General features: G+C 45.6%; 1 protein-coding gene across 27 annotated transcripts in view; it reads left to right on the top strand.

The window, feature by feature from the left end:
* Positions 1 to 13,873, top strand: part of LOC149337028 (uncharacterized) — a 107,377-nt gene that overhangs the window by 24,068 nt on the left and 69,436 nt on the right. For 23 of the 27 annotated variants that reach the window (XM_089553263.1, XM_089553257.1, XM_089553253.1 and 20 more), the window contains 3 exons: positions 8,442 to 8,495; positions 10,110 to 10,242; positions 13,246 to 13,287. The exons of 2 other annotated variants lie outside the window; for them this stretch is intronic. In XM_089553263.1, coding sequence (XP_089409389.1) covers positions 10,224 to 10,242; positions 13,246 to 13,287 — 61 coding nt within the window. In that variant the 5' untranslated portion in view covers positions 8,442 to 8,495; positions 10,110 to 10,223. Of the gene's footprint in view, positions 1 to 8,441; positions 8,496 to 10,109; positions 10,243 to 13,245; positions 13,288 to 13,873 lie in introns of those variants that run through there. 2 more of the 27 variants (XM_089553265.1, XM_089553264.1) reach the window with 2 other exon arrangements.

Here is a 13,873-nt window from a genome sequence, read left to right as displayed (position 1 = left end):
CTTGTGGCACACCACACTTCACAGACTCGAAGTAGTAGTCTGTGTATTTTTGATGTCTGAACGAATAACAAGAATTTTCTTCTGCAATGTTTGTCAAGTGAGTTCGAGGAGAACTTCATTACCTAGTCTGGAGGGTGATTGTGAATTGTACTAATATTACGGGTCTAATTGGTGACACGCTGCCAATTAAGGCTTCCATTATGAAAGCTGCTGTATGTAACACTGAAGAGCGCTAGTCGTTATTGAGCGTTTTTGTCTGCTGCCGGAAAGTAAGGTTGCGTTTACAGTTACCGTTCCAAATGTTCAAAGTATCTTGCAGCGCAAACGTCATTCGGATATGCTTCCAGGTGGCTGCGCATAGATTTCTTGCAATGGGCAGCTCGGAGTTTTCTTGAATATAGGGAGTCTTTCGGAGGAGTCTTGAATATAGGGTCACACAACAGCGCGAATAAGCTTCAACTTTGACCTTCATCCATCCATCGCTTCCTTCATCAGCAGCACAAAGACTAAAAAGGCAATCCACTGCTCTTCTCCAAGCTCCTAGTTCGAAGAAGAGACGCACGGTCTGGAGCTTCACGGTTCTTTACGGGACAAACTTCTGACTGAAGGCATTCCAGACACAATCGCTACGGTTGAACTCTGTGGACGATTGTGTGTTTCTGTGCAGTGGAGCTATAGGTTGGTGTTATACAGGGTGTTTCACCTAGGAGCTTCTGCAATTTTTGAAAATTGGATTTTTGAATTACAACGAATTTTTCTGGCACTTCATTGTCACCTGCGTAGTGCATGAGAGTGGAGATAAAATCTATAGATAGCAGGCTGCTTGTCTAATGCTGAGTAGATCGTTTTTACAATCACTGTTATCGTTTCTGAGCATTTAAGAGGCGTAAACCCACTATATATACCTATATTAGTTTTAGAAGTGCCAAAATGAGATTGCTCTTGGCACTGTTGCCAAAAAAATATTGTTTGCTACATACATGCGCTTTTGAGGAACTTGCAGACAAAGTAACCTCATCAGCGCATGCTACTTGCCGAAATAGCCAAAACATGTAGGACCACAGCACTGAGGGCTACTGCGTTTTCGGAATTCTCAAGTAATAATGGATATTGCTTATGGAGGGCTACACGTCTCTGAATTAAGGAGCCCATAAGATGATGAGGATGATTCAGGACTGCCGTGTTTCGTCGTCATCGCTGATGGCTTGAGTGGTCGACTCGGGCTGAAGCTGCTACCTCCGGCTGGCTGTCACGTCTTGCTGCGTCATGACTACTGCCTGCATTGGCCGCCGCTTTCTGTTAATAAGTACTTGTTCAAGCCTAAAAGTGCTAGTTTAAATGTTTACTGTTTAATATTAGCTGACCAGCGTTTTAGTTCCCAGGTAGCACCAAACATTAGAATAGTGTCATAAAAATGTTATGTAAGTTGGAATAATGTTACATGTTGCATAGTAACTTTACATTAACATTAAAAATTAACGTATAACGTTATAATTTACATGGGAAACATTACTTTCACATTCTAAACAAACGTTGTTTTAATATAATCTTATAAATTTTATTATAATGTTAGAGTCGCAACTATAAAACAACATTGCAAATATATTTCGAGCACGGATTTCCAGACATTTTCTCACTGTTCTTAGAGTAAAGATGCTTTTCAACTAACAGTACGTTGTAACCACATCTCTTGGATAGTACTCGCCATAGATTACATGAAGAGCCCCATTATTTCGTCACAAAACTCTAGTTATTACCCATTCCCCACTGTCACACATGGGACATCCCGCAGTAGCGAGTATATAAGCTAGGCGGCATGATATCGGTTTTGAGGTGAGTGAATACGAGTTGCTGGGCTGTAGTATAGTGGAGAAGGTGTCGCTCTTGTTGTTGGTTCTTGCAAAGTGTCGTAAGTTGTGTGCCGTCACCACTAGCAGGCCTGGCCTGCATGCTTGTGCGGGGCTGCTTCACCATTTTCGAGAAAGTTCCATTTATGTTGTTTACATGTTTCATGAATGTTCGGGGGAAGGTTATTCGAACATTTATATGTAACATTACAAACACGTTAGAAAAAAGGACATTAAGGACATTGAAATAACATTTGAGCGTAAAAAAAATGTAACATTATCGCAATGTTTCTGTGCTACCTGGGTTACATCTTAGCTCAATGCATTTGTAAACGCACCGTTGACAATGCTATGCAGGAAAAAGCGCTCTTCTAACTAAAAAACCCATTTTCAAAAAGTGCTTCGGTTTTAACGCAGTTAACTCGAGTAGGCGTGTGAAAGCATCTGCTAGTTGTGTGTCGAAGCGATTTGGGCAAGTCCTTGCAACTTGCAACGTTTTTGGGGTCTCGTAGTGGGTGAAGCGTCATGGCGCAGAGGCCAGAGGCGTGCGCGCAGTGCTTGTGGCACTTGGTGAGAGAGGAGAGACTGCCGCGTGAGCTGCCTTCGTTGCGTACTTGTCACACTGGTGCTACAAGTCCTCTTGGCGATATCTTCCAGTAGGGCCATTTACTAGCTGCGATCACATGAGTCACCCTAAAGATCAAGCTTCACCCTATTTTCATGGTGCACCGTCGCGGTGGCTCTGGTTACGGCGCTCGGGCGCTGACCCGAAAGACGCGGGTTCGATCCCGGCCGCGGCGGCGGAATTTCGATGAAGGTGAAATTCTAGAGGCCCATGTACTGTGCGATGTTAGTGCACGGTAGAGAACCCCTGGCGGTCGAAATTATCCGGAGCCCTTCACTACGGCGTCCCTCATAGCCCGAGTTGCTTTGGGACGTTAAACCCCAATAAGTCAAACCAAATCTATTTTCTTGGTTGGGGTTGCACCGCGTTAGACTGCATGCACACTAAAAGTGCACAAAGAGTTAGATGAAACAAGGAATGAGGGAGCAGACTGGAGTGTCGGTTATAGTCGGCGTTGTCACTTCGCCGGATGCGGTTGTTGCGACGTGCGTCTGTTCTTTCAATCTTTCTTCATCTCACATCTCTGTCTGCTCGTGTAAGCGATTGTGGCCCAGCTCGAGCCAGTGGGCAGGCCCTTGTACTTCTCTTTTCATCTTTCCTTCAGTCAGGTGAAACACCCTTATGTAGTATAAGACGCTAGCAGCGTTCAGCCTGACCTTGCTCTGTGCTTACCTGGTAGATTGCCCACACCATCACGTTGTCTGAAAGGCTTTTGAGCACTGGAACGCCGCAACTAAAGTGTGTTCACACATCGCAATTGTTAGTGGGCATCTTTCTCATGGCAAGAAGCAGGCCTGAAGATTTTTGTTATTTAAACCCAGACATTCTGAGAGTAGAATATCAGTGTTCAAAGTGTTTTATCTGTGCCGCTCATCGAGTCCGTTCCACCTCATCAGTTTTTCTCCTCACATTGCTAATTGGCACCGCAAAATTTTTTTCGGGCAGTTGTATTTTAGCACAATAGACCAACTTTTCATCGCGGCTTCTTCACGAACCCAAGCCATTCTGGGTGTTGGCGCAGTCCTTGACTACTCCTAATGCTCATGAAACTCCTGCAGCAGTTTGGTTTGCCTACAAAAGCGGACACTTAGGGCGCCACCTCCTATCGGGACGCCGCAAGCGGCAGTTCGCGTCGAAATATTAGTGTGGTTGTGCTACAGGAGCTTGCGAAGGTCCTGGATCTGCTGCTGTTCCGTTAGTGTAGACTGCTTGACGCTTATGTGATGAAATGCTGCCACCAATGCCACGGATGGCTTCTTTCCTGCCATTGTGCTGATCAACTAGTATACCTGTCTATCACTCGTCGGTTAACACCTATTTCAGACAGTTATGTTCTGATGACCATACTATTGAAGCATAAATGTATAAGTTCCTTGGAGTGCGCCTTTACTTTCACTTAACGTGGCATCACAATAATGACTTCACCTTAACGCCTCCTAATCGGTCAGTTGGTCCCCTAAAACGTTACCTCAAACACGCCCCTATCCACTTTGAAAAACTTGCCTTTAGCACCTTAATGCGGCACTTCAGTACAGCGTCTCTCTTAGCCTGAGTTACTTTGGGACATAAAACCCCAATAAATTAAACCTTCCTTAATACTGCCCAAACTCAAATACGCTAAGGCCGTCTGGGCCCCGATAAAGCTTATGTTATCACTAACACTGAATCCTTCCAGAGCAATGCGGTTCGTTTCGTATTTCCGCCATAAACTTGCCTGTTTAATTCTTTTTCATGAACTCTATCGCCATCCATCTCTTTATGACAATTTGTCGTCTGATGTTATCTTCCATTGTTTTAAAGTTAAACGCGTAAAGTGCCATCCATCATCTCATGCAAACCCTTTCATTCCTTGCACTATCATTGAATGGATAATGGTTTACAATCGGACATTGCTACAGAAAGGCAGAAAGTCCAAGAACTGACTGGCTGTAACGAAAATGTGTTGTGATTATTTTAGTTTTTTTTTCTTCCCATTGCGTTATGACCTGTTCTATTCGTTTTATCATTTCTCTCGTACTTCTTAAAATGTAACTCCTTAATAAAAAGTATCTCCCCCTCCTCTTTTTTGTAATACCCTCCCGGTGAGGGCCTTTAGAGGTAACGTGAATAAATAAATAAAAATAAATAAATGGGATTGCTGTGCTGTATTTGGTGAATAAGACTGAGCTAGCAAGGAACTCATATTTGCAGCACGCTTCTGTCACTGGTTACGCTGCAGTGGACACGACTGCAGGTGAAAGAGCGCGTTGAGGTATTCCGCGGTACATTTAGCGTGGCCCAGCGTGAGATTTTAATGGATTGTTTTTAATGCAATCGCATTATATGGTTTTTCCCATCAGCAGAAGGTTTCCTCAGTTTTTTCCGCGCGACTACTTCGTTCTCTGAAGATATGTGTGAAAGTGTTATTGTGACAGATTGTGTGTGTGTGTTAACGTGGGAAATATTTGGTTGATGAGGTGCATTCAGTTAATTAAACAGGAAAGAAAACGCAAAAAAGACAGACGTGAAAATAACTATGGATGCCGATAAAGTGCATGACGTAACAACAGCCACGGACTTCAATATAGTATGTGAACATTTTGCTTTCACGTTGTTCCAACGCGTGTCGCCATAGTGATCTGTTTTTTTTATACCTAAGCTTATGCGCGATTTTCGCACACGATACTTCCTACATAACTCCATTCTGAATCGTGACGAGGTGTGACAGGGTCAAGTACGCTTTACAGCATGGTAGCGCGGTCGTCTATAACGTGCTAAGGTACAGCAATTTGGTTTATGAGGTTGAACGTCTCAAAGCGACACAGGCTATGAGACGCTGTAGTGAAGAGCTCTGGAAATTGCGATCACCTGGAGTTATTTAACGTGTACCGGCATCGCATGAACACGAATCGAACCCGCGTCTTTCAGCTCAGCAGCCAAGCACCATAATCACTGAGCCACCGCGGCGGCCCAATGTAGAGTAAATTTGCAACAGACCCATCCATGGCTGTCTCTGACATTATACATTGTTATGCCGGAAAACCCGCCCAGATTCCAAATCTGCAGGCCGCAAACTTTCTACTGCGAACGTCCCTTTGACAAGCCCTGGTGCTGCGCCGCAAGGCAACAAACCCTAACGCTCCCTTGACAAGCCACGATGCTGCGCCGTAAGTCAGCTGGGTCTTAAGAAGAAGCATCGGCGAGCAGCGTGCCTGGACACGTCGCTGGGTGCCAGACTACGAGGCGCCCGTTTCCCTTTCCCCAGGGCGTCACCGCGCGCGGCAAAATTTGAAGCAGTTGGCCCGCGCGGTCGCTGGTTGGTCCTTTCGGAGTGCCGTCGAGTGCTGCCTTTGGATTGGCCAGTTCTGAGGGGCCACCGTTCCTCAGGCTATATAAGCCCCACCGCTGCCGCTTGGGCAGCAGCTAAAACTACGAGAGTGACCGACCCACCGTGAGTCAAGTGCTGCTCACGAGTGGAGTCGGATGGTGTGACGTGCTGGTGTCTCGCTGATCGTCGCTGTGCGAGAACCGTCGCGTTGTGTAGCTCTCGGCCCCCGTGCCGATGTTGAACTATATTATGCCCTGTACATAATGTATAAAGCGTTTTTCTTGATCTCACCGACGCCGGACTCGTCGCTACCGTCAAGAGGGCTCCCGTGCCGATGTTGAACTATATCATGCCCTGCACATAATGTATAAAGCGTTTTTCTTGATCTCACCGACGCCGGACTCGGAGTCTTCGCTACCGCCAAGAGAGCTGGCAGCGCTCAGTCACGAAACGGGTGGCGAGCGCTACGGGACCACCTCTTTGGCACAACATTGGTGGCAGCGGTGGGATGCCTAAGTCACAACAGCATGCACAAAATGGAAATGTGAACGTGTTATAAGCAGGAACAAATTATTCACATATGTTATAAAGGGGAAAAAGCGTCAACATAGCGGTCGTTTTCGGCTTGACTACTTGTTTCCTTGGACGGCGAATTTTTCCCATAGGAATGTGCGTGAGTTATGATTAAAGTGTCTCTGCAGATCTGGATTGGGCAGCTGAAAGTGAAAAAAAAAGGAAATAGAAAGGTGTGCGAGGGAGTCTATTTTTCTAGAAATTACAGCTATGATGAATTAGCACTAGCAAGCTACCTGTGCTTACGCTGGTTCTCACAGGGACTAGCTGCTTTGGTAACATCGTCGATGTGTGGGTGTTTGGGGAATTATCATCCGAAGCGTAGGCTGCTGTGTAAGCATATGGTGAAATATGGCTTCGCTCTGTTGATGGCGTAGAACGTGGAGTGGGCGTCATTAAGAATTGAGGGAGCTCCGTGAATAACCAGGAAGAGCGTCAGACTTCAGCCTCTCCAGCTAATTTAGCATACTCACCCCAATTCATTAGGAATTCGTCGTGCGGGCGATGTCCGTTGGGCATTTGTGCAAAATAAGCCACCAACTTCTGTTTCCTCTTTTCAGCCTTTCACAGTAAACCGTTTTCTCTGTTCGGCCTCAAACAGTAAAAACTTTGTCGTTGTTGCTCCCAGCTGGTCATTTTAGCGGTAGTTTGCGTGACGGTGAGGAAACACTCACATGTGCAGGGTAGAGCGCTGTAAATAGTGTCGCGTACCACCATTAACAGCCGCGGCTCCTTCAGAGCCTGATCTCAGCTTGCGGTCTAATGCCTTCGCCACACTTTCAAGAGGAAGTAGTTGAGCCAATATTAGGACAGCCTGCAGGTACCTACGCAAATTAGATCATACAGCTCTAAAAAGCGTCCTGTTGTCCATGCCATAGGATTTGCCCCTCTGGACCCATAAGACTACCTTTTCTATTGTGTGAGGCTGTAAAACGATTCATATATTTCTGTAGCTTCTCAGACTATATCGCCGTACGGCTTTTGAGGGTTTAAAAAGTTTTCCAATTTTTCCAAGAGAATGCTGCAAATGACTGCATCTTGAAGGCGTTAAATGCACCGGTGTCGCATCTGACATAGGTTAACTCAGTAGCGGCACCTTCAACCACAAACTTGCGTGCCACAGCTTATCGCTAATCGTGTTCTTGAACATAGCCACTGCTGTATGCTTATTCGGTTTTGAACGCTTTTACAGCCGAGTATAAGTCCCAGCTATTTGCGCTTAAGTAGTAGTTTTGTTTGCCTACCAGCAATTGATTCTGTACCAATTTCTAGCCTAGCATTACAAGAGAGAGAGAGAGAGAAAAGGACGGAAAGGCAGGGAGGTTAACCAGGCGATGCCCAGTTGGCTACCCTACACTTGGGGAGGGGAACAAAGGGGAAAAAAGGAAAAAGAGCGGCAAGGAAATGAGTTTTCTAAGTGTCCAGCGACCACCATGTCACAGGGACAAAGGGCGCGCACTGAAAACTTAAAGATTATAGGCGGGAATGCAACCCCGAGTCCCGTAAGAAAGTCAGGAGCGCTTTCACCGCTTTCCGTTGTCTGGAAGGTTGAGTCCAAGGTCCCAGAACGTTAGACTCTGTTAAAGGACGCGAGTCCAAGCGGAGCAGAGAAACACTTAGGACACCGCGCTCTCGCTCGGTGTCCTAAGGCAGTGTATGCTAGGGAGCGGGATTTAGCGTTCGTGTTCGTGATCTTGACTACATTCGTTTGCTTCCGCGCTGCCTCGTTTTGGGTTTAAGTCTGCTGCAAAGCACTGGCTGACAATGGGCCATGTGTGACGAGTGCTCGCTTCTTCCGCCATGATAAAAAAAAAATTGATGAGACCATCCGCATGCATCTTATAGAATCAGAGCAGTTCAGTCTTCATAATCTAGGTGAATAGCTCTCTGGATCGGCCAGTCAAATGAATCAGTACCGATCAGGCAAGATACAGTACAGTTGTAACTTTCTTGATTGGCATTTATTGAAGTTTTTTGCGTGCTAATGACTGCGCAGCTTCGTTGGGGTTCATTTGGCCAAATGAGCGAGCGTTATATGCCTGGTAGGCATAAAAACCTTTAAAAAAGTCTCAATTTGCGCTTAATGCAGTTGCCCCCCAACGACCTACACGGCTGCCATGGACCACCGCAAATGTGACAAAAGGTAAATACGCATGCCTCTGGGTGTACGACTTATCGGAGTGAAGAAGCTCTAATAGAATAAAGCGCGTTTTCAATCCGATCTGGCGAGAAAAATTATATAAACGCGCAACATAAGTAATGGTTCAGATTAATGTGGGTAACAGCTCTTTGTGTTCTGATGCGGAAGTTACGACGCACTTATTAGTGCAGCTGAACTATTGAAATGGTCGGTGAATGGACAGTTGCCAATACAAGCGGTTCGGGATCATTTTCTCTGGGTGCTGATTGCACCTACTAGGTATGTAAGATTTTTTTATTTTGCATACAAGGATTGCAAAATTAGGAAAAACAAAGCCATTTCATGTCATTTTGTTCAATATTGCTGCATGACGGGCAGCCGAAGAATCAGGCGGGTTGACTGATGGCAGTGAGATGATTTAATGGCCGCTGGCCTAGAGCGAGCGCTGCATCCCAGCCACTACCAGCTTCGTCTACTTCATCACAATATGTGCTAATGACCATTTGTCGCCCACAATCCGAAGTTTACGCGAAAGAAAATGCCAAGTAACGGGCTCGTAGAGGTGCCCTTAGGCGGCGGGGCACAGTCCTTGGTCTGTGAGGGACAGGAGGCTCCCGCTCTGAGCGATGGCAGTGCGGCTAGGCTAATGCTCTTCCTCACAGTGACTTCGGGGAGAGCAGGACCCATCCTGACGACTCACGGTGCCGACAACACGACCGGGTCGTAGTGCGGTTTGAGGCGTTGGACATGCACAGAGTCGCGGACACATCGGCGGAGGTGGGCAGACGGCGTGAGGGGCTCCTGTAGTTGAGTGAACAGGTGCACTACAGGACGCATTAGGGGCCATGTCATTTGGAAAGAATTTTCTGGGAGAGACCCCGAGCACTGTAGGAGATCAACTGCCAGACTTGTGACAGTGCAGTGCAATCAATAGCGACAGTATAGTGAAACAGTGACAGTGAAACCTGGCAGCACTCATCTGCTTGCTGGGCAGCTTTAAACTGAGTTGTACACAAAGATGAGGCAGGGCGGTAGGGGGAGAGGTGTTTCGATGGGAGCGCAAAATATACAAGAGCGAGAAACGTGAATGGGGTGGTTTGTGTTTTCGCGGACATAGTATGGACTACGCTTTGGTGTCCCATCTCTCTATGTGGCAATGCAAAACGGGAAAAAGAACGGTTCGCAGCTTTTGTTCGGCAACCGCAATTAAATTTCTTGGGTAACGCGTCAGAACTTTGACCAGCCAGACATTATATAAAAATATGTTCTCGATTCAGATTGGCGATGTGGTCAGGCTGAAATTGTGAGAAGTACTGCTAGCACAAATGAATAAACGTGAGGAAAGTGTCCAAGATATCAGTTGCCTTCCCACCAAAGGAAGATGGTGTGAGGGGCATGGAGACCGCCACTCAGGCTGACATCAATTACTCTCCACTTGCGCAAACGCCTGGGCGCACGCTGCACACCCGTCGCAGCCACTGCCTTGATGGAGGGCGGTGGGTGTAGGTCCTGATAGGGCGACAACCATAGTTCTCTCTCCTGATCGCGCCGAATATCTAAGGACATGGGTGACAGGCCTGACATCTAATGATCTTGCCTTCGCTTCCTTTCTTTCAGCATACGTGGGCCGCCCAACACCTCGTCGTGCTACGACCCCTGACTGGACAGAGCCTACCCCACTCTTAACAATCACCAATTTTGACCTGCACTGGACCTTGACCTTAATTGAACATGACCGATAAAAACACAAGTACGTTGAATTCAACCCATTCCTTCTAATACCGCAGCTGCAAGCAGCAACGTGATATGCTTCACAGGCGCAAAATATACAAGAGCGAGAAACGTGAATGGGGTGGTTTGTGTTTTCGCGGATATTGTATGGGCCACGCTTTGGTGTCCTATCTCTCTATGTGGGAATGTGAAACCGGAAAAAGAAGGGTTCGCAGCTTTTGTCCGGCACCTGCAATTAAATTTCTTGGGTATCACGTCAGAACTTTGACCAGCCAGACATGCTATAAAAATCTATTCACGATTCAATATTCCACGCCACAATCATGTGCATAATTTAAATTGGCGGAAATAGAGGACTCTCATGAACAAACTGCTGCAGCCATTAGCTGGTACATATAACAAGACAAGTGTATTTAAAATTGAGTACCGTAAGCTCACACTACGTATGCCGCTGGGTTTATGTTAGCGGGTCTTCCTTGACAACAGGGAAGACTCCTGACCATAGCAGGGCCAATGTTCCGTTCAGTAATTTATGACCTGTACCAATTGATAACCAGCCTAGCTAGTTCTCAGTCCTTTCCTTTGAAAATTCAAGGCATGCTGTCTCTGTCGGGTCTTTCTGAATTTCTCTGGTCTTTTCTGGCGCCAAGCTGTTTATTGAGCCATGACACCCTTCTGTCGGTCTTGTAGCCCCCTCCAATCCATGTGCATATATAGCTGCTTAGGAGAAGACAATCGTCAAAAGACTCTAATAAAAACCTGCGTTGTAACTAGTTCTTCATTGCAAGCCTAGGGTCTTGTTTCCGCCGCTGTCTGAAAAAGCTCCTCAGCTTCCCAGCCATGAACCTCTGCGTCGTGCCATCATTCCACACTGTTGCCCTGACAATTATATCAGCACCTTGGGCTGAGATTTTCAATCGTAATAGTGGTCGTTCATGTGGCTGCCTGTTGGGTAGTGTGGGGCCTTCATGGGGCGCTGTCACGGTATTTCATCAGCCCTATAAGGTAAATTTTTTTGCTCCCTCTGGAATATTGTAATTGTTACAGCATGTGTTTAAAACTACATTTTTTTATTACAGTGAAATAGAGAGTGCATTTCCAAATTCATACAGAAGAATAGTATATAAGAGCTAAATGTGCATGCTAAATTCATGTAAGAGCCAGCCACTATTTTCAATTCGCTTTTAAGAAACTTGATATGGTGTTTTCATTGTGGTATATTAACACCATAATTTAAACCGATGCATAAAATTGCACTGTACTGGCATGCTTCTGTTGGACCATCTTTTGGTAACCACACTGTTCACGCATTACGGCTATGTCTCCTGGAGATTGTATGGCTTTTTTATTTCTTTACGATATGAACTTGCGTGCAGCCTGTTTGTTCGCTTGCCACGAAGTTCATTTTACAGGTAGCTGCAGTGCAGATGTTTCGCTGCATGTAGCTGCTTTCTTGTGGTATCCTAACCTTAGGGAGGTCTTTGTCACGAGAGCAGAGCTGAGCTTTCGGCTAGCAGGAAAATCCCGCGCGATTCCGGACTACAAACTCCTGCATTGTAGGATTGCACAAGACTTGCACTTTATTACTGACATCTCTGCTGCCCTCTGCCATAGTTAAAACTATTGTTTTTTCCAGAATGCTTCTCTGATGAGTTTTAGCGGGAATAGTTACTAAATTTTCATGCTCAGAGACCTCAGCAAGCAGTTTGTGTTATTAAATGAGGTGTCAAATTTCCTGCTTTTGGGGATAATTTTGTGTAGTTTAACCAAACCTTCGTGCTGGTGGCGCTGGTTAACACACTCTAGGTTCGGTCGCACAACACATAAATGCCACCAAAAACAGGAGATTGGACCGCTGTCACCATAGCTCAGTTAAATAAGGAAAAAAAGGTCACCATTGTTCAGTTCGTAAAGCACTGGACGCGGAATTCGGAAATCGTAGGTTCGAATCCCAAAGGTGGGATGCGGTTGTTTTCCTTCAGCTTTTGTTTTTCACCCACTGATGCAAACCACACGGTTAGGACATCCCCTAAGCTTGTTAGTTTTAGTCAGCGTATGTCAACGACCACCTCTTGTAATTCCCTTGTCAGCTCATTTTAGCGCAGTTAATATGTCGCGTAAGGGTTGTATTTACTAAATGATATGACCGGGTTCATATGCATTAAATTGCGGATGGTTCAGACTGTGCTGTGTACATGGCACTGATCGAACCAGACGATTTTTCTTCAGAAATTTCAATTTTTTTTAATTGGCATATCAACATATCAGTTCATGTGGAAGTTGCAGGTAATATATTTCAAGTGTTTCTCAAAATTTTGGTGTTTTATAACTATGCAACAATTCTTGATTCAAGGCTAGTTGATAGTGCACTTGTAGCTATTATCCACTGGTACCGACCCACCGGGGTTTTTTGCACGCCAGTCTCACTATATAACCTGTTTTCTTTTATTCATCTGCGGCGTCGGTACTGCGCGCCCATCGCAGACCCCTGCGGGTATGTGAATGAACGATTATAGCTTAAGAAATTTGCGTACAATGCAATAGTTTGCGTTATATCATGCCGTGCTCAACGCAGTTATTAGCGAGCCAGAAATGAGAGCGCTGAAAGAGAGCAGGCGTTTTGTAGACGTTTTATCCGTGCTTCTGACACAAGTGACTCCTAATCTCTGTTGGATGGAACCGTACTATAGAACTTGATGCGATATCTTCTAAAGCCAAAAAGTAGAAATGCTTTTGCAAGTTCGTGGCTACTATGACATCTGAACTCAGCTGCTCAATGAGCAGTCTGAGCTTTTGAAATTCCCCACCGCAGTATGAGCAGACTGAGAGCAAATCATGTTAATAGTGCGAGTTACTGGTAATATACGACTCATGCTTTCTAAATTGGTCTTGTATAAGTATGCAACTGCTCTTAATTCAAGACTAGGTTGCAGTACACGTGTCGCTGATCTCCAGTGGTATCAACATGCTTGGGGTGCCTTGCATGTCACTCTCATTATATAACGTGCTTTCTTTGATTCAGCTGCGGTGCCCGGATCGTCGAATGCCGCGCCAACCGCTGACGGTATGTGCATGAATGACCATAGATTCCGAAATCTCTACGTAAAATGCAGCAGTTTGCGCTATATCATGCCGTGCTCAACGCAGTTATTAACAAGCCTGAAATGTGAGCGCTGACAGAGAGCAGGCTTGTTCCAGATGTTTAACCCGTTAGGGCCTAAGAAAAATCTAAGAGAGGGATTTTCTTCATATTTAGCACATAATGCTGTCTTATAGAGAAAAACAGATTACTTAAATTTCATTACAATTGCTTAATTCGTGCCGAAGTTACGCAGGTGTACATTTTATACTACACTGGGTCTTCCCCATAGCACATGTGGCTACTGCGCTGCACTTCTACTTGGTGGCGGGAATTTTGTTAACATGTCCGTGATTTTTATGCAGGGTGGTACAACACTTTTTGCAGGCCCTCAGGAATCTTTTTTGGATATACTGGCCCTGCAGTTATTCTAATCTGTGCAGTAATCATTGTCCTTTTCAAAGAAGATTCATACACAGTTGAGCCAGAGTGTCTGCGAACCTCTGGTTGTTGCATGTCAAGGCGTAGGTAATGGCAAGTAACATTCTTACCAAAGCAAAAACAGTCAGCA

Source organism: Amblyomma mixtum, chromosome 7 (assembly GCF_055824585.1).
Source record: "Amblyomma mixtum isolate Tamu chromosome 7, ASM5582458v1, whole genome shotgun sequence".
Taxonomy (NCBI): Eukaryota; Metazoa; Arthropoda; class Arachnida; order Ixodida; family Ixodidae; genus Amblyomma; species Amblyomma mixtum.
The sequence above is the reverse complement of the archived record's forward strand: the minus strand, read 5'-3'. Positions and strand labels throughout refer to the sequence as shown.